Consider the following 24490-nt stretch of genomic DNA (forward strand, 5'->3'; position numbering starts at 1 on the left):
AAGGCCACATGAAGTCAGTCAGTGTTTGCATATTATGGTCCAAAAGAGTAAGATACTGTGCTTTCCAAGAAAAAGTGAAAGCCTCCACCCTCAGGTGTTTACTTCTGTGATGTTCTGGTTACCTCTAGTTGTAGTGTATTTAAATAAGCATTTGTAGCTTAAGCCAAACCCAGCTGTTACACAACACAAAACCTTACTGGTCTTCTATCCCTGTGCACTGATGCATAGCATGTATAGAGTGTCCCTTATTCAGTAGTACATTATAAGATCAGTGGGTAACCCATTTAGCAGGAACTGTCAGAATAAAGTGGGACTACTGATTCTATTTTCTTACATGGAGATTGTATATATGAAATTGTTGGCTGTTACTGATTTCCTTGTCTGTAGCTCCTTCTTTCCTACAGGCCAGTAAATGACAAAGATGCCACTACTTTACTCTGTGGAAGGATTCCCCCAATACAACAAAATTCAACTCCGAAGTTACATCTTTGTGGACGTGGAATGGATACCACTGGTCAGTAAAGAGATGCTGCTACCTGTATTCTCCCCATACAGCTTGCTGAACTGATTTTTGATCAAAGCTGCCAACTGACTTGAGTAGGCTTGCACGGAAGAATTACTTTTTTGAGAACAGCCAAATGAAGTTTTACATCATAAACTGTTCCCACTCCCCTCATTTTTCATCTAGTGAAAATTTCATATTTCATCAACCTTCACTGAAGACTTTATTTTCTGCAATCTTTTAGTGATAAATCAAGTAATTTAAGAAAGCCTGAAGGATTTTTTTCATGACAACTTCTGTAGTAAATATATGTTTGGAAATGCAAAATCATATTAATTTGTTTCATGGTAATAGAGGTAATTATCACTAATTAACCTCTACATGGTTTTCACAGATAAACATCTTTAAACAGAGATAAACAAAATGTCTTGAAGTGAAACCTGTTTCGAATGCTTAGCTAAAGTATACACTAAATATGATAATACGTATGCTTTTTTGTTCTAAACCATCCTGTATTTTCCCCAAGTGGAACCCCCCCCGCCCCAAATCACACCAATCTTATTCTTCTGCCTTCTGTCCTTAACCTTCGTATAATTGATTCTTGATGAATATGTGTCATAACTTTACCAAAAAACCACAGACAGTGTTTTTAAATGTATTTCAAATTCAAACTGGAAGAGAACAAGGGAACACTTCAAGCAGAAATAAGCATTAGTGCACTGTGGTTTTATTACAGCAGATCACTTCCACAAGCCAGACTGATACTTCCCCTGTGCTGGGAGAAAGTGGAATACTCACCAAAGACAGTCCTAGCAGGGACAGATTCTCTGTTTAGCCAAAATGACACTTGCGATAAGATCACGGTCATAATGCAAGGCAGGTATGTCTGGATGACAAAATAACCAATCTTTCTTTTCAGATGAAAATGGGCTGTCATAATAGTATATTCACCTAAAAGGAGAAAAACATGCATGTGGGTGAAATAATGGCTTACCAATTTAGGGATTTCAGCAGGCCAGCCCCACCCCACCCCCATGTAAGGATACCATCCAGCCATTTTTAATTGCATGAAAAATGTTTTGGTTTCTGTGCTGTGCACACAGGACCAGGACTTGAGACAGAAGTGCTTCTAGATCCTGCTAGTCTTCATATACAGGCCCTAAAAGCAGAAGACAGTGTCTGACAAGTCTCACTGCACTGAAAAGCTGCAGTGCTTTTATATACCTGGGATGTCTTGATGTTCATAAGCTTAAAAATCTGGGGTGCTGGCACTCCCTTCAGTCCTGCCTGGTTTTGACTCAGTCCTACAAACAGTCTTAGCAGAGTAATGATTAAAGACATCTACTCTTAGAAACCTGATTTAGAAGCAGGACTTAACCTCATTAGGGCAACTGTACTGCCAAGCCATCAGTTTTCAAGAATAAGAATGGCTCCAGACACTCCTGCACTGCACTTCAGGGACTACCTGTCCCAGTGTCAGTGCTGCAAAAATTGCAGCTTTCCGCATGGATCCTGGCCTGTCTTACTAATCTGAGTACCCAAACCCATCATATTGCTCCTCCAGAAAGAATAAAAAGAATACCCCTCTAGTGCATGCAGTTTTCCTAGAATTTGGTACACCTTAACCCTTGGAAAGATACATCTGTTTCTGGATAGATATTGTGCCATTTCTTGTTCACTTGTGCCATGAATATTGCACTGCCTGCACAGAGGATTCACTGAAAGCTGCCACAGCAGTGCTAAATTGCATGGCTTTTCTACATGCCAAATTCACAGCATTGCCTTTATCTGTCTTTTGCCAGGTCCTCTGAATCTCAATAAAAGCCTAAAAACATGCACTCCAAAATCGACAGACCAGCTGTCACCTTCCCTAATGTTTCAGAAAAAATCAAAACTTAACTGCTTCTTTCAGACCGCCCCTGGAAAAACATAGTTGTTACTGAAGGCTATTCATTGATAGTAACTGCTCCCCAAAGCCAAAATCTTGCTAGCTAAAACCAGGCTACAATACAGGAAAAATGAAACCAAAAAGCAAGAATAAAAAACAACCAGCCCCTTCAAGCCCTAACAGATCTCCACTAACACTGCTATCAAAATAATGTAAAAGCATGCATTATTCAGCTGGGTATTGATGAATCAGAGTAATTCCTGTTCTGAAATATATATTGTCCTCAAAGAACAAAACAAATACAGCTATAATCTCTGATGCAGGACTTGAGTGTTAGTATCTATAGACCGGCCACAAAAGGAAAATGTATAACAGAGTGATTCTGCCTTGAGTGAATAGCCCGAGTTGAGCTGCAGCCAGCATTACTAAGCAGTTAGATTTGGCAGATTATTTCTAAGTGACAATATGGCTAATTAGCAGAGAACAGGTCTACAGTGAAAGGGCTTTTGCAGGTATAGCTGCACTGACCTTCATGCTAAGGATTTTAGAAAGACTGGAATAGGACAGAAATGTCTTACCCGACAGCCTGCCTCAATCTTTGTAACTTTCTTCTGGAGTCTGATTTTCTCATGAAATGGTTCCCTGAAGAGGGATGTGGAGATGGACAGGGAATGTTGTGAAACTGGGGAGAAAATCCCTATGAAGTGGCATTTAATTTCCTTCCATTTAGTGCAATATTGAACCAGGGATGCTGAACAGGTCATTGTCACAGGAGGAACCCCACCTGCCCTTCAAGAGCATTTATTTTGTGGATTACCCATAAAATATGCCACCAGCAGCAGGGTCTATGTGCCTGTAATCTGTTTCTGAGTTGCTGCTGCTTTGGGATATGCTTGAGTCACAGTCTGCCTGCTCACTAAGGAGCGACGATGTGCATTACTGATTTTGACACTATGCTTTTGGAGCTGGAATTAAAAAAAAAATCTACACAGCTTCAGCAGAGCAGCAAGACCTGTTTGTTTTTTTTTCCTTTTTAAAATGCAGAAAATGAATGCCTGCATTTTGAAGGCAGCTGATTTTTACTATACCATTTTCTTTAACCTACCAAATCTCTTGTCCCCACTGAAATAATGTCCCCACCTTGATTTTGCTTTTTTTCCAACCTGTATCTTCTCCAACTTCCCATGCTGTCCCTTTCAAAAATGCCAGGAATGCTTCCTCCAGCACTCTTAGGCTTTAAGAAAACCCTACAGCTTGGTTTTTAATGCCCTGGGACCACTGCTTAAAATAAAGCTAAAAGCTGCCTGACTTGGCCTTTTGTTTATATAGAACAAGATACTGGCTCTGTTGGAGTGGCAAAGCTCCCTTTTACTGCTACAGGGCCACTGTTTATTGTTAGACCACAAGCTTTCTTGAGCAAGAGCTAATTTTTGTTATAGGTTTATGTAGCACTTAAAAAAGAATCCTGTTCCTGATGGGGTCCACTCATCACTGCACAAAACAATTTTAATAACAACTTTAGCACTGATGAAAAGCCCTAGAGCGGGAATGGCTGCATTACTTCAGAGTTACACTACTGTGCTGCTGCTAGTCTTAAGGCGGTTTTTGTGCTTTAAAAGCTGCTACAGGATTTACTTTTTTTTTTAATCTAATCTAGATGATGGAGTTCTGGAGGTCATGCTTACAAATTCTCTAGGATCTTACAGGCATTCTTCTATCTCCATTATTCTGGGATTCAATAGAATATTTTAATGAGACTGGACCAGCCCTCAGGCTTGTTTGTCTACTGGATATACCTGGACTCAGGTGTATCAACAGCTATTCTGGTGAGAACCTGACATTAGGTCTGTGACACCGCATCCCTGACCATGCTAACATCCAGAATATTTTGGCCCATGAGAAATGCCTGTGTCCTTTTTAGAGTGATGCAGGAAAAGATTCATCTCAAGGAAAAATCAGAATTATTTCATGCAAATGAAGGGTTGAATGCTTCTTTTATTATTTAGGCTTTGGATATTTTAGAGCTCAGGCTCCAGCTGGCAGAAGATAAAAGAGTGGGTTTTTGTTTTGTTTTGTGGCACTGCAGATCCTAAGTTAGCAATGAGAGATTCTGGATGTTGGGAACAGAACTGGGCAACCATTTGTAGAAAGCAGCAAGATCCACTTGGACCAAAATTCCATATCTGACTCTTTTCAGCACTTGTACCACCAGGACATAACAGATGTTGGAGTCAGTGTGAGTAGTCAAATATCTTCTCTTCTGGGGGAATGACATTCGGGTATGTTAGCACCAAAAAAAAACCCCAACCCCGAAGAAATGGCACATGTCAGAGCTATTTTCTGTGGCATGGTTAAAATATTCTCAGTTTCAAGACTGGCTGGTGAATTGGGAGTGCCAGGGTATTTTTTCTGAAAGACAACCAAACTTAGCTGCTCGCCTACAAGCAGAATCTTAAGGGTTTGAGGCAGGTCCAGCATTTCCATTAAAAAAAAAGCCTGCTACAAAGGTGAGCATAAATGTCCCATGATATACACAAACATTTTGCCTATGCAACTGCACAGGCTGTGTAGTTCGACTTGTGTGCCAAAACCCCACAAAAGATCCAAGCACTTGGATTGTGCAACAGCAATTTATTTTTTTTTCTTTTTCGCATTCAACAATTCAATAGAAGGAAGAAATGCCTTCATAAGTAACCCTGATTACTGGCCTCCTACGAGCCTGATGAAGTCCAGAAAATCCATGGCTGACTGATGCTTTCCCCATGCAAAATCGGATTTTTGTATTTTGCTAATCCCTGGTTACAATCTGTGTCCTGCTCTTTGTGATCCACCCTGCAATCAGAATCCAGCCAGCCCAGATGTAACACGGGACATTAATATAAAATCTTGATGTTGGAAACCAAGCATTTATTAGCCTAAATCTTAAGATATAGGAGGGAGGTCGTTACTGGGCAGAAACTTTGGGATTTGTCTGAAGAGTACCCTTTTTCCTTGGGTTTAGGAGTACAAGGACCTTTCACAGACAGAGCTGCAAACTGGAGGTGGCCTGGAACTGACACGCTGGAGCGCTCACTGCCTGGGCTGGATGGTTTTCTTGCTCTGAGGAGTAGGGCAAGCTTGTAGGAGATGCCCCAGTATATCCTCTGGATCTTTTTCTTGGCAACAATGAAGGCGAGAGCAGAGCTACCGTTCATTGCAGAAAACAATGCCGCTATGATGGTAAACTGGTAAGGAAAAAAAGTGTCTTTGTTCTTTAATGGGAGATTGCATACTCATGCTTTTCCTGCAGCAGTGGCTGTCTATATACTTCTCTTGACTTTAGGTATCTCTGCTTTGGCAACAGCTTTGTGTCTCCTGAAACGGGCAAGGGAGAGGGTGAAGCTCTATAGGATGCAGATAGTGGTTGTGTTTAGTGGCTCCCCTGTGTTGCCTGAGGCAAGCCTTCCCTCAGTTTGTGTCCCATTTGGAGACCAAGAGGCAAGCTCACCTGCCCCCTCTTTATTTGCTGTGTTTGGATAGTTTGAGCAGATGTTTCATGTTTAGGTCCAGCTAACTTTGTGTGGAAATGTATGTGTACCTGTTTTTGCATCTCCTAATTTTCCTGCAAATAGTAGCAGGTTCCTAACTCAAGCTATACCTTGTCCTCTACAATCCTGCCTTTGGCTCAGAGCGTGTCATTTTTCACCAAGAACGCAGTACATCACCAGAAGGCTCTGTCATGCTTTGCCGTTGTGTGGCTGCAGGCTGCCCCCTTTCCCCATCCCAAGCCCAGCACATCCAGCAGCGGTGGAAAACCCCCTTCCCTTGGCGGCAGGCTATTTTGTTCTCCACCCTGCTGGATGCCACTAATGCTCCCCAGACAAGTGCATTGTGTAACCTGGTTAAGCTCCTGTCCTGCTGAGCCCATGTGATGCCTGTCCTGGTCTCAACCCCCCCGGGAGTCCCCCCACCAATGCATGCCCAGGGCTGCCCTTGCGTGGGAGCCTTAAGAAGCGGAGGGGGAGGGGGATGGCTCACGTGGGTGCGCGGCCTGGATTAAATCTTCTTTGCCTCCCTAATGCTGCCACATCTGGCGCCTCCGCCTGCAGCCCGGGAGGAAATGGGAATCCTCGGGGTTTGCACCTCCTCTCCAGCCACGTGGTCCCCCGGACACGCTGCAGAGCCACACCACAGCCCCCGGCCACCCTCTGCTCCCTCCACATGTGGTTTCATCAAGCAAATAATTTTAAAGCAATGACTAAAATGGATCAAATCTGTGGGTGGTTTTGCCTCCTGGGGTGGTTGTTCCCACAGGGAAATAAGCCAGCAACAGCACTGGTAGCCTTAGCAAAGGCAGGCGCCTGTTCAATAGCAGGACCTTGGATGCATCTTCAGTGACATCCTTGTGATGTACCTAAAAGCCAGCACACAACCCCCTCTGTGTTCAGTGCCAGGAATGTGCTCAGGATCTCCTGCGCACCCCATGTCCCGCAGATGCTTCCCTAGTCTCCTTACAGAATAACCGCAGCCTGTGATGTCCTCTCGCGCGCCAGCTACCAGCAATCATGAGGTGGATATATTCTCCCTACCTGTACTGGTACTGATGTTTTCAGTTCCTACAGTTTGTCCCATCAGGTGGTACTGGTTAAGTCGTGAGCCATCTTCGGCCACCACCACAGACGTTGTGGTGCTATTAGTCCACACATAGATCACCTCAGAATTGGGGTAAGCATCTGTTGACAAAGGGGGGAAAAAACGGTGATGAGTAAAAAACACTGTGTAATATTTCAGTGGATGCTTAAATGATAAATGGTGGAGAGAGAGAAGAATGGAGGAGTGAGAGTGAATGGAGAAAAACAAATAAAGATGATATAATCATGGTCCCATATGCCCAGCTCAAAAAATATTAGGTTGAAGCCTTCAAATATAAGAGATGTGTGGGATGGTTTGTCAAAGGCTGGAACAGTGGAGGTATAAATATGATCCATCACAACCACTTGATTTGGGAAAGAGCAGCTCAAATCAGTACTCACCTAGCTGGCAGCTCCTAAACCCCAGCAAGCTTCAAAAAGCATTTACTGAACCTTCCCCCTTAAAAGGACTTGGGCACCTTAAGCACCTGGACAACAGAGACCCCCTGTGTTTTGTCCCATCTCCAGGATAAAATACTAAGTGTCACCATATGCAAGTGTGGGGTCTGGTGTGTGTACACTGATTTTGGTTTACGTGCTTGTGCATGAGGGGGTAGTTCTTGTGTGAATGCAATGGTTGTATATAAAGGAAGCTGGAATGTGTCTGCCTGTGCCCGTGAGGAGCAGAGACAGGATTCTGGGGTGAGACTGCATGAAGGAGAGCAGGAGCAGGGGGGTTGCACATGCCAGAGCAAATGGGTGGTGGTGTGGAAACACCTGCACACCTGGAGATGTGAATGTGTTAATATTTCTCTGACATTCACTAGGAAGTAAAGGTGGTGGCAGTACTGCCAACTCCCTCCTTTCTCTGTAAAGTTCCTACTATTTTTAATGCCCTGACACCCGGAGTAATTACATTATTATACGGGAATATCAGTGTTCTTTTAGAAAGACAGTCGATGCTGGGTTTTTTTAAGCCTTCTCTGCAGTTAGTCTCAAAAAAAACCAGGAGCTGACTATACGTTTAAATATATTTTATTTAATTTAAGTAGTTCTCACACTTCTAGAACACCTTGATCATTTAAGGCTTTCAGGTAACATTACTTCAGGCAGGTTGCAGTAGGCTGGAATCCATTGTACTAAAATCTCTGAAAAGCAAGCAAGACTTACTCTCCAAATAGGAGATGAAAAACAGGTAGAGTTGGAAGCGGTCTGGAGTAAAATGCTGTTATTTCACCTTCTGCATTCTCTAACCTGTGAGTTGGGGGTGCAGAATGTTTCCTTCTGGAAGAAGTCACATCCCAGTTCAATGCAGTCTTTGCAGGAGGCAACACACAGACTCCAGGTAAGGACTTGAGAGTCAAGGGCAAGAGGTTAGCTTGAAGGATTGTGCGTACTGGCTCCATGAGACTGCAGGGTTTTGTTTGCTAAAGCTAGTAAGCTGTCTTGGAAAGCTGCAGCTCCATGGAGGACTTACAAAATTTCACAGGTCAACGAGAGCTTCTGAGGCCCTGCAATGGCAAGAAATACTCCAAGGTCGTCCCTGGATCCATACAACCAGGAATGTGAAGCAGAAAATGGGAAGTAATCCCAACACAGGTTGAGAGCATACGTGCATAGCAGTGAGCTGCAGATCACTTGGATGCTGGAGCAGGTAGCAGGGAAGAAAACAGCACCTTATTTTCGGTGTAGTTAATCTTCCTGTGGCATCTGTGGGAAGTGCTGCCAAAGGCAGGACAATAGACTACACATATCTTTGGTCTGACTGTTTATGGCTATTTGTACATTGTTGTTCACACCTCAGAAAAGATATGGAAATAATGAGAAAAGAGAAGCGGAGAGAGTTCAAAAGAGGGTCACAACTATCTCCAGGGACTAGAAAACAAGTTGTAATTTTAAGCATTAGGAGCTCAACTTATTTAGCTCACTGACAAAAAGCTGAGAAGTGACTCAAGCGCTGAGTATAGATACTTGCATACAGAAATCTAAAATCAGGGTGAATTTCTTGTACTACCAATGACAAAAGAAAAAGAAAAATTCAGTGCCTGAAAGACATTTTCAGGCTGATTCAGATGAGGAACAGGACATAGTTTCCTAACTCCGTACGTAACTAAACAGTGGATAACCTTCTGAGAAAAATATTATGGTCTACTGTCTTTTTTGTCATGTATCTGACAGTTTTTGCTCCTGCATTCAGGGCTGGAACTGATCCAGGGTTTGGTAGATGAGGATCTACAAATCCTCCATCCCTTGTTAGCTAAGCAGCCATGCAGGTCTGCCCAAATGCAAGCTTTCCATGTACTTGTATTTGTGGCTGTACAGGAAAATTACTGTAATTACATCTCATGATCTGCTTTAAAAGGCTAAGAAGGAATGTCTTTCCCATTTCAAAATATTTGCGTTAAAAAAATGTGATGGAATTTCACCTTCAGCATCTCAGAGATGATTACAAGTTCACAACTCGTGAATAATTAAAAAGCCAGATCTGGAGAAAACAAGTAGGAGGAGATGGGTCCATTTAAAAAGGTGCTTCTTTTTAAGTGCTTATCTGGTGTATGTTGTTCACGTGCTGAGATCCCCAGTGAATTTTGGATTTCTGTTGGCAGATTTGGGATTGTCAGAGAATTTGATTATCTATGTTACTTCCTATGCAAACCCGTCCCAAACACTGGACTTTTTGCTGGCATGATCCAGCTGTATCCTGCCTCAGCAGTCTCCTGTAATTGCAATGATCCCAGGCACTGGGATAACTGGGTTTGTCCTGCTTTCTGCCAACACCACACAATAATACAGCCCGATTAGATGCTTCCCAGTGAGAGCACTGTAACCAAATTACACTGAAATTGTCACCACACAGAAACACAGGCCTGTAAGGCTTAACAAGTATTCAGATGCTTTGGTTCTCTGTTCTGCCTGGCCTCGGGGGTCCTAGCGTAAATCGGTGCCTCTGCTTTTAATTGCAGCCTTTACTGGGCACCTAAACACATGTTCCATTACGAGATCAGAGGCTCCTACTCTGGAGAAACTCAGCATTTCCTCGTGTAACAAATTATCTGTGATTCAGACAGAGGCCAGAAGGTGCCAAAACTCCACCCAGGTGTCACAACGTATGCCCAACCTTTCTTTCAAAACCATGGCAGGGAAGGGATGCTGCCCGTCCCAAGCCAGCTGGTGAGAAGAGAGAGCACTCAGGCAGGCAAGATCAAGCTTGAGGCCAGTCCCTCCCTGGGAGGACTCTAGCCTGCAGGTCCTCTCTCAAGGATCAGGCTACAAGATGGAGAGCTGTGCTACTGCTTGGCCAGGAGAAGAGCACCTATGGGAAAAGGGAGAATAGCCCAGCTAGAAGAGGGTAGTTATAGCCAGGGCCTTAAGCTGAAGAGGGTGACAGATGTGTTCCTGTGGAGCCCAACCTAAGCCAATGCAACCTGCAGTGACTTCTTCCCCTCAGAAGTCATCTGTCACACTAGGAACAGGATTAGTTTACCCCAATCTTGAGACCTTCTATTGTGACAGATCACATATATGATGTGATCCTCACCTATCTTCCATGCAAACATAAGAAAACATGGTCTTTGTTTTAAAAAGCTGCTTGGTTCCTCCCTTCCTCACTATAGGCTAGGCTCTTGAGTGTCTAAGCTTCCTCGGGAGAAAGAGAATGGAGAAAATGTCACAACATGAATGTGAATGTAAAAAGATACAACCACCCCCTCAGTCCATATGTACCCTTGAGAGGAGCTTACAGTTCTGACAGGAAAAAAGCTACCCCATGCACCTTGGTGTGGAAGCTGAACCACTGACCAGTTCTTTTCTGGTCATCTACATAAACCTCCAGGTAGATACACCTGTGTACTTGCAGGAGGCAGTTGTCTTCCTACTGCAAACCTTCTGCTACATCTTCCCAGAAACCTCAAACTCCAATTATCCCAAACTTGACTACCAAAAGCTTCATCTCTGCTGCTGCTAACCCATGCAGTATAATTAGGCACAGTCATATTGAAATCTGAAAGTGTGGGAGTAGTCTAGAATAATGTTATTTTGCTATCAGGATAGAGCAGGTGCTAGTGGAGAGATGGCATTATTCACTGTCATACCAAGTTGTGTAAAACCCCTCTTTTGCTTAAGCAAAGCTTCTAGGAGGTTGCCTAACAGCCATGCTTGCTGAAGGGCTGAAAAACTTCATCTCATGCTTTCTAGATTATGACAAAGTTTTACTGCTGGTAGGGGAATATGGCCCTTGTCTTCTGTACATGGCACAAAGGATAGGGACAAGGAATCTCCTAAGGGGTGACAATAAAGTATTGTAGTGGCTTTGGGTTAGCAAGCTGAGAGAATACTGCTGGTGCTGCCGTAAAAACAAACCCGGATTCAAAGTTACTGAAAATCCAAGTGAGACTGCTTGGTGTTCATTCTAATGTAAGCAAGAGGGCTTCTTCTAGTTTCATGAATCCAAATAATTAAGTTGGTGTTCTTCACAATGATTTTGCAGGCTTGCCAGAGAAAGGGGGAAGCCTTGTTAATTTTTTTTTTTCCCTAAGCTCACTTTTTCAAAAAAGGAAAAAAATAAAAAAAAGGCAGCAGTTGAGATGAGCAGCTAAAATTACAGAGAAGTATAATGTTATTAAAAGTGAGAAAATGACAACAGACGTTTATTTCTAGTGAACATTTGATAAATGGCTTCAGGCTTATCACCTACCAGAGTGATGAAATAAGTAATTTCTTCTCATATCTATTTATTGATGATCATATCCATTTTTCTACATTTTAACATCCAACACACACCACACAATAATAAAACCGGTAAAGATCTCCCTTGCTTTTCTCCCACCCTCTTCCTGATCTTGCATGTCTGGCAAGGAAAGCACGACACGGTCTTTCTTAAGCTAGTGAACAGAGGGCAGGGGAGTGACCACAGCCAAAGGGAGGAAATACACTGTCTTAGTGTAAAGCCTGACAAAGGGGAGCACCAGCTGGTAAGACCTGGAGGACACCCGCCATTCCCCCCGGCGCTGAGGGGTGCCTTGTTTTCCCTGTTTGCAATTGTGACTGGAAGTGTGAGCAGCACAGCATCCTCCTGTATGTTCGAAAAGTAGCCCACAAGCAGGGAGCCATCTCCTGCCACTGATGCCACCACGGGGCAGTCAGTGGTGGCACCTGTGGTTAGATAGACACTCTTCCTTCTCACTTTTCTTTCTCCTCCATATTGGAATAAATTTAAGGGTTTGGCTTGCAAATAAACCTAAATGTGGATGGCTGAGTCTAAACTTAAGAATCCGTGGGATGCAAATGTATTTTTAGGACTGATTTTTTTAAGCTATAGCCCATTAAAAAAACCTCACCACTGATGTCTGCCAGTAAGTTTTCACGTCTGCATGATAGGGCATAAAATAATATGGGAAAAAAGAATTCCTCTCCATAACAATCCCCAAACCCTTTGACAGACCTCACAGGAAGCCATAAAAGCTCTGCCTGAATAATTAAGTGAAGGCAACCTGTGAATAAGTGAAGGATCTGTGTGTATGGTTGTTCACCCTGCATGCTTGGGTTGCATTCCACAACTGAACAACCTGTTTAACCACAAACCATGACTGGAACTTTTCTTTCTGAATTACGTTAGTCAGAGTCTGAATTAACTTGAAAGGATATGGTAGAAAGACGCCTTTTGGTTTGTTTTCTACTCTATTCATTACAATTGTGCAGTTACATTCTTAGCCTTTATTAACATGATATTTAGTACATGCCACGGGATCATCAGACTGCCCAATCTTGGGAGTATTGCTAATCCTCAGCAAACCCTGTTGATCATGAAAGTTGTGTGTTAATTGTCGGCTTTTTTAGAAGCTCTAATTACAACCCGAATACACATACAAATATCTATCATTCTATCTTATCTATCCATTAATGTATTTGACTTACTTAGAGGCTGTTGGACAACTTAATAGAGATCCAGATTGACAACCTCTCAAAGACTTACAGTGCTACTACTAAGACATCACATACTAGCTTGAATTCTAAGAATCAGGATGGGTTTCTTGCAGAGTGGTTCATGCACAAATACTTTCTAATCCATCACAAAACAACTGTCAACAATTGCTCCTATGCAACTGAGGCCAGATTTGAGCTCTGTAGTTTAATTTCCCATTAAATTGAGTTGATAAGAATGAATCAACGTACAAATGAGATCACTCTGTAAGAAGAACTACTGGAAAAGAAATCTAGTAAAAATGTAATTTAAATATAAAAATAATAAGATTTGGTGCATAAATATGCATGGACTGTGTCTATGGGGAAGTATCTTTTTTTTATAACAGTACGTTATTAAAGTAAAATAGGAATTTAAATACTAAGAGAAATGTATTCACATATTCAATGATTAAGAGCCTCAAAGGAAGACTTTGCCATAGTGTGACGAATTCTCCTGGGAGAATTTGAGGGTCATGGAAACTACTCTAGGGACCTGAAATCATCAGAATTAAGACTGATCATTTAAAATGGCATGAATTTTTAGCATATGGATAAACAGCATGCATGATTTTAAATATGTGCCACAGGCAAGAAGTGTAATGTGTACAAATTGTATACACAATACATAAAATGTAAACACAGGATTACAGATTCGCATCACACAGAATCACAGAATGGCTGGGGCTGGAAGCACCTCTGGAGACCATCCAGTTCCACCACCTCCTCAAGCAGGGACACTGAAAGCAGATTTTCCAAAACCATGTCCAGACAGGTTCTGAGTATCTTCACAGATCGAGACTTCTCAACCTCTCCAGCCAACCTGCTCCAGTGCTCAGTCACCCTCACAGTTAAAACACATTTTCTTGTGTTCAGACGGAATTTAATGTCTTTGAATTTGTGCCCATTGCTCCTTGTTCTGTCAGTGTGCACGACTGGGCAAAGCCTGGCTTGGAACAATTCTTGTATGAAAACTGATGACAAAAGATAATAGGACACCATTGGCTGTGAAACGGGCAGTAGAAAGTTCAGTCTTACTGAAACAATTGCTTCTGTCTTTCCTAAATTTAAAATATAATTTGGTAACATAGACAGTATTTTATATGTTTTCCTGATACACAATTTTATTTGATCTTTTCATCACATTCAGCAGGGAATAGAATAGGATGTTCTGAAAAATGTGCCAGACAGGTCTCCAGAGACTTCATTACTAAGCAACACTAATATACCCAAAAGAAAACAAAACAAAATAAAACAAAACAAATGCCCAACATCCCTAAGATAGATAGATAAAAATGACTTTGTTTCATAATGTAATTTATAAGTAACCTCAGGAAAAGGTGGGAATAGGAATTTGATAGAAGTATCCATGGCTTGGAAATTAAATGGAAGCACAGACTGTACCCAGAAGGTGGTGAGACATACAGAACTGAAAATGCCCGTGAAATTTATTTTGAGACACATAGTTTTGTAAAAGCCATTTTCTTCAGCTTTTCAAAGCAAGATGCAGGTGGAAGGTCCTGCTTAATTTTAGAAGTTCCAGTTCATGGGATAAAACTCTAACTGTGACCTGACTTAGAGCTCAAAAACATACAGCAAAGACAAAAAACCCCAAAACTTTACAATTTTGCCTGAAAGCAACTTTGTGATTTTGGAGGTGTCATTCATGATTAGCATAGGCAAGGCTGCTGACTGCTTTAATACAATAAATTGAATATTCGCAAACTTGTACACTAAATCACAGTTATACCAATGATTAATGTAACACGAATACTAACAAACAGTTATAACTCAGTCAGACACAGCACCTTCACAGGATGCTACTGCACTATTTAAGAACAGACCTGAGCTAGAAGCTGTGTAGAATAATACCGAATGTCTCTTAAGGATGATTGTGGAGACAGCACAGCAATTTGATTGATGTCCCTTTAAGGGGTGTGCAAATTTGCCACTACACAGGCACTGTCACCAGTGACAATATCAGATCTTGCTTGCCCCATCCTGGTCGCCCATGTGGCCACAGGGGAGCAGAGTGGTGCATCTATTCCCCAAGCACTGAGACATGACTGGGACTGATTCCTTGGTGTGAAATCTGACAGTATAGGCATCTGAATTAAAAACCAGGCATGGCACACTGAATTGAGCTGTGTGTCCTTGGCTAGCAGGTCCTCAGGCTTCACTCAGAATAGGAGAAAAAAAGCCAGCAAAGGTTTTCCCATGGAGCAGCCTGGAGCACCTCAAACAGCAGCAGACTTGCAGGTATAGACAACTAAACTGTGCCACCCATCATTGTGGGATGCCTGCTGTAAGCTGACTGAAAGGGCTGGTTAAACAGGGTCTGCTGCAGAGCTGTTACACACCCAGATGCTCCGAGGTACCAGGCAACATCAGGTCATCTTCCCAAGTTCCTGCTTGCATCTGAGAGCTGACGTTAGGGAGCAGATGATGCCTTCCTTCTTTCACCTTTTCCTATTTCTTCTTGTCATTGCAGTCAGTATTTACAACATAACTTCTTGCTTTACTTTCAGGTTTAGTCTCAATCTAGAACTAACATGGGAATTGATTTTACACCACATTTAATGGTGGCTACACAATTGCTTTTCTTATGGAATGGGTCAAAATCTGGTATCCCAGCTGCTGACGCTTTCTTTTTTTCTGTTGTGGATAGTTTAAATATCTACTGCTAGGGCAACAGGGCAGTAGGATGTGCTGGGATGACTTTTAAAAATTCAAAATATCCTGGCACCTGACCCTATCTTGCTCTTTGTAGGCCAGGCATATGGTAATTCCAAATCACTCAGCCAGTTTGAGCGCTGTACTAACGTTTAATAAACTTTGAATTTGCAATCACAATATTCAGTACTTATATTAACTTATATTAGAAAAAAACAGCATGGTCGTGAGGAAGATGCTAGAGATTTAATTTACTTTTTTGCAAGGCAAACAAAAGTATCCTCCAAAGTGTGACTGACACCATTACTCACTTTGCACAGTACCTTACTCTCTAAGCAATCTTGATTGCAATGATCCACTCATTTTGTAAGCTGCCTCTTAATATTATCAAAGCTAATACTACCAGCTCTCCAGGAGCATCACTGGAGTTTCTTTGAGGAAATGCGGAGTGAATTTACACTCTGTTTGATCTTGCTGTGAAGGATGCCTTCCCAAACATGGTCTTTTTGGCCACACTTAACATGAATAAAAATGTGACCTCATTGCAACCAACAGACGTTCTTCCCACCCACTTGAGTGGCACCAGGAACTCACCCATCACAGTTCGCCTATCTGCTGAGCTTACCATTCAAAGCGCCCTCACTTATAAATCAGTATGACCTGAAACCAGGCAAAAGTGATTCGAACTACTTGCAGAATTAAATATTTACCTTTGTTTCTGAAACCAGTCCCTTAATGAAGACATTTACAAATCTCAGAAGTCCTCCTACATTAAAAACACCGTGTGAATGTACAATCAATAGGTCTGTAGAGATAGCAGGCTGAAATATTATTATTCAAACACTTTAATACTGCTCTGAAACTGCAATCAATGGACCTTATTCCCTAAACTAGAGGTGCAGTAATTTACTCAGAACTCAAGGCCAGGTTGGATAGGGCTTTGAGCAACCTGGTCTAGTGGAAGGTGTCCCTGCCCATGGGAGGGGAGATGGAACTAGATGCTATTTAAGGTCCCTTCCAACCCAACCCATTCTGTGATTTTATGGTATGATTCTATGATGTCCCCTCTTTGGGAACTGTCACCTTCCAGTCACAGAGACCCAGGCCCAAAAGTGCTCACAGTCTCATCTTCCCCGTGCACAAGTAAAACATCTCTATACCTACAGCCATCAGCTGATCTACTTTAGTCATCTGCTTTAGGAGGAGATTAACCTGAGCCTAAAAATATCTACCTCTTTCCCCTGACTGAATGAGGGTGAGAGCAATCAGCTCAGCTGAATATATCTACTCTGCAGAAATACAAATTTGGGAGGGAGGAATCCCAGCTTTGCCAACAGATTTACCACTGGGATGCTTTCAGCAACATGGCTAGCTACTATCACAGGCTGGCCGTGAGGAGACTTTCAGTGGATATGATGGGGAACAGGGGAAAAAGAGAAGGCTTTTCTGGCTTTCCTTCTTCCCCCTCCTCTTCCTTCTCTTTTCTTCATGGGGAACAATATGGAACAACTGTTTCCTTTGAAGAAGCCTGCTGAGCTGGAACTGCAGCAGCACTAAATCACAGCTTGGGCTAACTTGGTTCTCTGCACCAGGGAGGAGGCTAACCTAGGATCCAGCAATTTAGAGGGAGGACTCCCTGGCCCACCAGAGACTGAGGTGTCATGAAGGAACTGCCAGACTGAAAACTGGAATCCAAGTTTCAGCAGTGTCTTGCAGCTTTCCCTTCCCCCCCCCAAAAAAAATCCTAGGCAAGTCATTTTGTCATTAATGCACTGCAGTAGCACTGGGAGCCTCTAATTGAACCTAGGGACCCATAACGACAGAGGCAATAAAAGCAGGTAATGAACCACTCTATCTTTGCTCAGAAGAGACTGTAATTGCTCTTTGCCTCTTTTATCCCCACCTGCAAAATGCAGGCAGCAGAGACCTACCAACCTCACACCAGCATCATGAGAATGATTTCAGAAACATTTATGAAATGCTTACAAGCCATGGAAACAGCCACCTTAGAAAATAACAGCCATTAGAAACCTGGCTTGTAAAGCAGCATTTACCCATTTGTCCCATTTACAAATAGCATCCCATTTACCAGTGGCATAAACCCCTGATCCATGGCTGGCGACGTAAGCCCTCACTGTGCCTTTTGGGGCATGGTGGGCCCAGCAATGTCATTGCAGGTTTGCATCCAAGGGTCATTTGAAAGCTTAAGCACACTAAGCACAGAGTCTCTGCATGTTGATTTCTACTGCTGACAACTCAAACTGAATCACTGTTTTCCTGCAATCAGGCAGTTGCACAGCCTTTAAATTTAGGCTGCAATCTCCAGAGTGGGAAATGCATGCTGATGTTTGTACCATCAGCAAAGGACCTGGATCTCCATGCCTCTCCACCACAATTGTGTCTAGGCCTCCTACAGGTGACATAAAAAACTCACTGCGGAGTATCTCCACACTAAGTCCTTCTCCTGCCTGAACTTCTGTTTCCTTTAGCTCAAAAACACCACCGGTCAAGGTTTTCCCCTCCAAAAAGGCTGACGTACATGGGCCACCTCCTGAAGAGGAGGCTGCTCCGCAGGCAGGCGGCGTGCAGGCTTTCAGCAGCAGCTGCTCAAGCGGCTTTCTGCAGCTGACATAGCAATCCTCACCAGTACCAAAAAGGGTTTCATTAAGGGCGATCCTGCCTGTGCAGCAGCTAGTAGGGAGCCAAGCCCTCGGCAGAGTTTGCAGCCTGGGTTAGTAGTGATGGCTGCAAGATGGATGGGGAAGACAACAGCATTTTCAGATCATGCAGCATGCCCTGTGTGAGCAAATGTTCTTTCTGACCTCCCTTCTTCCCCTCTGTTATGAACCTGAGGGCGAAAAATTCATTGGTTTCTAAACAGGGGGCAACCAGAAGTGGGAACTGACAGACCCAGAGCTGGGCACTGTTTCACAGGAGAGCAGCTTTTAATGTATTTTTAAAATTACCTCAGTGCAAAGAGTAACCATGTATACGTGACAGAGTCTTTGAAAAGTTAATTAACATCAGCAACTGCTAACACTTAAAGAGGATACTGGCACAGTTTCTCCAACCTTTTCTAGAAAACCCTTAATGTGTGTAAGATGGACTTCTAAGTTACACTGACCAGGGTACAATACACTTATTGACATCTGAGCTAGTATTGCAGAAAAATGGGAACTTTTAAAATATGATTAATCTCATGCTTAGGCACGTATCAAAAGTGGTTCTAATGAGCCTCACTACAGAAGTACTTATTTCTTTTCAGTGGCCATAAGGGAAGTCTAGACAAGGCACTGTGACATATTTGTTCATCTGGTGGTAACACAGGGCAGGAGGAAAGAGCAGAAAAATATATAAAATGTCTTAGAAATGCTGAATTTCAGGGTTTACCTAGCTTCACCTTAGTCATTCAATGTCCATTGCAATGGAGGTATCTAAGGAAGCAGTGATAAATGTAAGAAAAGACATGACATGAGTGAGCAGCACAGCTGCATTGATTTCAAGCTTCTACACACTGTATAAAAGCCAGACCTACCATTTGCCTTAAACTGCAAAATCACAACTTAGTCTTGAACTTGGCTGCTGAGAGGACCTCCCTGGCTCTTTACATCTGCCCTTCCGTAAAGAAGGCACTAACACTTCCCAGCAGAGTCAACACGCCATACTGCCTGTCTCTGCTTTCAGGAATGGACTCAGGAGCCTCTTCTGGCCATCTAATAGAGATGAGTAACAGAAAAGCTCTGCCTCTACATGAGACTGCAGTTACAGCTCTCCTTGGGAGCAGCCCAGGAAAACCTACTGAAGAGCCACTTCCCCTTTCCAAAGCCTCCTAAAATTTACATTTGTCTTCATTTATTATTCATTTAATGATATTCTTATAAAAGACTTTTACCCACGGGTTTAGAAAGGCTGAATACATTCTTTATCACATTTTACTAAACCAGAATTAGAGTCTGTTTAGAACTCTGTTTTGAAGTTCTCCCTCCACACCTGCAGTTCTGCAACTTCACAGGTGCTAAGGGGGGGAAGGCACAAAAAATCAAGAACCCCCTGTAGGTGCCCTCGCCTCAGTGCCTTCTCAGTGTTATAGGGAAACATCACCATCAGGAGAATTCTCTTAAAATCCTTTTTTTTTTGAGAAATTTCTCAGTGGCTGCAGGCACACGGTTAGTTTTCTAACAGTAAATGCCTTAATGTTAAGTGTTACAATAAAATCCTGGGATATTGGTGAAGTTACTGTCTCCTCATTACTCTGACTTTACCAGTCTTCTTAGAGGAAAACAATTTGAGCATGCCTCCTGCTACAGAAATAGCAGAAATGCACTTTCCCTTATCAAAGACTCAGCTGGAGCTGTTAAAAAGGAAGATATACATAAACCATGTTAACTACTTTCTTCAGACACTACAAATTGTATCTAGTGCTGTTTCCTCACAGTCAGCAAGCTCCCTTTTCATCAACAGTGATGAACCTTCACCATCTTCATGGCTGTGTTAAATTCATCAGGAATAAGCACCAGGCCTGTTTTGCTCTGCTCATGAGCTAGGGGATCTCATTATTTTCGGAATATTCATTAGACTCTCTACTTAGTCTAAAAATAGTAGGGGTTTTTTTTGCCACCGAGTGACTAGTGGGCAGCAGCTTCATGCATTTATCCATTCCACAATACAAGAGTTGATAACTACATGTACTCCAACACTGTGTCTTCAAGAAACAGTAGCCGTAAATAGATGCCACCTTACAGTATCTGATATTGTCAAAGCACTGGTTAATGTTCATTAATAACAATTAACTAATTCATCTTCAGGGCAACCCTGTGAGCTAGGTAAAACTGATATAATTAACGCATGAGTAAAATGAGATTTAGGATTTAAGTCAGTTGCCTGGGCAGAGGCCTTCATGGTCTAGTGGATTAGACATCTGTCTCTCCAACCAAAGAAGTAGAGTCTAATCCTTTTTCTGACATTGATTTGCAGTGTGACCTTACGGAAGTCAATTAACTTCTCTGCCTCAGCTGCCCTAGAGATAATGATGCTTACCTATCTGTTGACACATGGGTGTTACGGAAACTGTACTAAATGATATCTTTAATGTACTCTTAAGGCCTGTCAGTGGAAGAGGTGAAACATTAAAGCTTCCTAGCTTTAATATCCTTGCTATGTCACCTAATTCCTCCTCCCCACACCGGAAATAGCTTGAGTGTAAGGAGGAATTTCTTATGCTTAGATGAGGAATTTCTTATGCTGCTAATGAAACTGTGGCTAGCATTAGGAATTTTCGTAAGATCATGTTTGACCAGCAAATTTATTTAGAGTACAGGTCAGCATTAAAATTGCAATGGAAAGTTTACTTCCAATTCGGCCATGGAAGAAACCCACATCCTTTTTGTGCCACCATGAGGTAATGAACAGATTGCCATGGCCATCCCCACCAAGCATCCTACCTGATTCAAAGGGAGAGGAGCCTGTCTGCAGAGACCTAAGAGCCTGCACTCATGCACCATCCCCAGTTCCCTTGTACCTCAAAATGAGATTTCTGCAGGGTAATTTCTACAGGTGGCCTTATCACTAGCAGGGATGCAAGTCCAGAGGAAGAGTACCTGTGTACATGCACCTCTTGGAGCACACCCCCACTATCTTTCCATCTCTGAGGACTGAGGCATTGTACTTATGAGGAGGACAACTAAAACCTGCTCTGTTCAGTTCACTGGAAGCCATCCTTGAACTTCTGTCCTGTTACCAACATAGCTTTTCTTGATATGAGGTAGGACATTAAGAAGTATTACTTCTTTAGTTGGCATTTGAACTGCCCCCAGCAGATATCTAGACTGGTAGTGTGAGCATGTATCTTTATATCCCTTTTCTCATATTCAACCTAGCTTTTAATTACTTCCATAAAATATTCTGCTTCTAGATATAATGCTGCCTAGGCCCATAACATCTCCCCCAGTTCTAGTATAGCAAGAAACCAGTCAAACAGGACAAAAGAATTCAACATTTACCTTTATTTCTGCAAGCAAGATTAACATTCCTTCTCTTTAATACTGAAGGAAATGTCAAGGCTTTTTCCCTTTTGCTTGCTCAACTATACCAAGTGTGGTGAATGATCATGCAGACAAAAAAATAATAACCTGCTCCTGACTGTGCTGTGGCACTGATCGCTTCTTGGCAGCCCCTCTGCTGCCGATCCACCCGTGCAATGGCTGCTGGCTGCTTTGTTTCGCTGCCCTGCTCTTTCTACCCTCTGACCAGTTAGCACACATCTCTTCTGCACCCTCACAGCTCTATTGATAATGTGTTTAACATTTACTTTGATGCTACTCCTTGAGGCTTTTCAAAATCTTTTTTTGGAAATAAGACCATTAAAAAGAAACCCTTTCAGGAAAGACAGGGAGGAAAGCCAAAGCAGAAAGGGTACGTATAATATACATACCCTTGTGTATAATATATCCCAAAAGCTTTGTCTTGCCTCAAGCCTGGAGATAAATTAGTGCAAACCCTACTGCTGTAAATAGGGAATAAATATTGTATTCTCCTAAAATACATCTAGGCTAATTCAATAAACCCTGACTTACTGGCTGCTACTTGTGCAAACTTTTGCATGTTAAATACCAATAAATTACTAATGAGCTGCCAGATCAGTAATACGGATATTCCCAAGGCTGAAAGATTGCCTATAGCTTGTCCCTATATATTTACTTATTGCTGAGGCTACCAGCATGGACTAGCACAAGCCACATGGCTCCATGTCTATACACTGTGGAAGAACTTAAAGGTAACTTGTGGTAGCTTATAAAATATACTCTAGGACTGTATACCAAGCATGGCAAGGAGTATGAACTAAAACTGTATTCAGCCCTCACATGCCTAAAGTATGACTTTTCAGTGCTGTTTTTTCCCTGGGTTAAAATTACCTGTGTGCTAATAAGATGATTAATATGTTACACATTTGGCATAAGCAGAACATTATAATTGAATTCAGACAGATTTTTGGGTTCTTTTCAATGCTACTGAAGACTGTACTCCTTCTAAGAGTTTGTAGCTTATCTAGTAATGTTATCTCCTGCACTTGCATGTTTAGGTTTGGGGTTTTTTTTCTGGTCTTACTATATGGCAAGTTAGAACTTGTACCTTACTGCACCTATTTTACTAATGCACTGAAGCATCCATTTAACCTCAAGGCTGAGCTTCAGATCTCTGCTACATCAGCCTCTTTGTTTAAATATGTATCTTTAGTTTCATATTGCATATTTTTCAAGATTTCATAAAACTACCCAACATCCAAGTTCCATAGTCTGCACTACAGACCAACAGATGTGACTTCAACTTTATCTATCAACACAGTAAAGAATATGTAAAACTGGGAAGGACAACTTATTTTTCTTCTTCATCTTAATTCTTTCCAGTAGCTTCTGTTTAACCCTATATACAAATCATGTCAGTTTCCTATGAGACATTTTCACATTTCTAAGTTTGGAATGAAATGGATAGTTTGTGTTTAATGTTTCAGTTGTAAAGGCCTGTGGACCTTCAGTTTTATATCGGCTTTGCTACAGAGTAATGTTCTTGCAGTAAATGGCCACAACATGCAGTGACCTTGTAAAATACTGGTGCTATTCAGATGAAGATTGGATGAGGGGAGGGAAATCAGTTCATCTGAAGTTTGGTAATTTGGTAATTGTTACTGTAAAGTGTTTTTACATCTTAGTATGATCTCTAGGAGACAATGCATAGCCAGTATTAAACCAGGGCAAATACAGACGATAAAGGCAAAGCTTAATCTTGCAAGGATTAGTGACTCTAAATTGATACAACTAAAAAAACCATTGAAAAATGCTGAAGACAGGTGGGTTCAGGGACTAACAAAATGCCTTGCCTGCTAATTTTCAAAAGTCCTTACAGACACTGATTGTACCTGGAACCTCTGATTTGATTATCAGAATAAAAAATGTCTACTTTAGTAGCCTCATTTGTACTTTAATTAAGAGCTTTGTATTTAAATATAACCATCTTATCCCCTCAGGTTATTTTTGAAGTAAGCTTCTGGCAAGGCAGCAGTGTGGTGGATTAGAGGCTTGAAATTGAGGAAAAATCATCATTTGGCACACAGTTTAGAATACTGTGTGCATATATATAAATACATGTGTATACAATATCATGTAACAAGACACAGGACTGAATTTATTAAAGCCAAATGGAAAGATATTTTCTCTTTTAATATTCTAGATCTCTACTAATATATGTGACATAGATATTACACTGCAGTCTGATTCAGATAAATAACACAATAGCACATTAACCTGATCTGTCCAATGAAAGCTCCATTTTTCTAAAATGTAAAACCAAGTTATGAACTTGGCTGTCTGCATCTACTCCTCCATCTAACTGCGGCTGTTATACCTGATATGTGTATATAAGACACATCACCAGCAGCTCACCATTTACCATGGAGCATGCAAGCATGAGCTGAAACGCAGCAGTGCCAGATAGAGCACACTTGCGGAAAATGAGCAGTACGGTAGCGATAGAGGTGTCAGTTTGGGGGTGCTAATGAGCAGTATTAAAAGGGGAGAACGGTGATCAATTTATACAAGACATGGCTGAACATGAAAAGCCAGAAAACAATGGATTTTTCTAGTTCTTATTTCAGAAGACAACTTACAGCTTCCAAATTTTAATGGGCAAGCATGTGCATCCATGGGGAAATCTTCGAGCTGCATGGGACATTCAGCAGAGATGGTCAATCTGTGGGGGAGTAAAAAGAAAACACATCACTGGTTTTTGACGCCTTCCCTTTAGGCCTTTCACGGTAATGCATGCATGCTGACACAAGCAAACTTTTCCTGAAGGCTCCTCACTCCT

General features: G+C 42.0%; 1 protein-coding gene across 1 annotated transcript in view; it reads right to left on the bottom strand.

Annotated features, from left to right (window-relative positions):
* Positions 1–24490, bottom strand: part of GABRA5 (gamma-aminobutyric acid (GABA) A receptor, alpha 5) — a 53303-nt gene that overhangs the window by 1608 nt on the left and 27205 nt on the right. The window contains exons 5-7 of the mRNA XM_010011724.1: positions 24291–24373; positions 6959–7102; positions 1301–1453 (exon numbers count right to left, since the gene is read on the bottom strand). Coding sequence (XP_010010026.1) covers positions 1301–1453; positions 6959–7102; positions 24291–24373 — 380 coding nt within the window. The remainder of the gene's footprint in view (positions 1–1300; positions 1454–6958; positions 7103–24290; positions 24374–24490) is intronic.

The sequence above is a fragment of the Nestor notabilis genome, unplaced genomic scaffold, assembly GCF_000696875.1.
Source record: "Nestor notabilis isolate BGI_N333 unplaced genomic scaffold, ASM69687v1 scaffold18643, whole genome shotgun sequence".
Lineage (NCBI taxonomy): Eukaryota > Metazoa > Chordata > Aves > Psittaciformes > Psittacidae > Nestor > Nestor notabilis.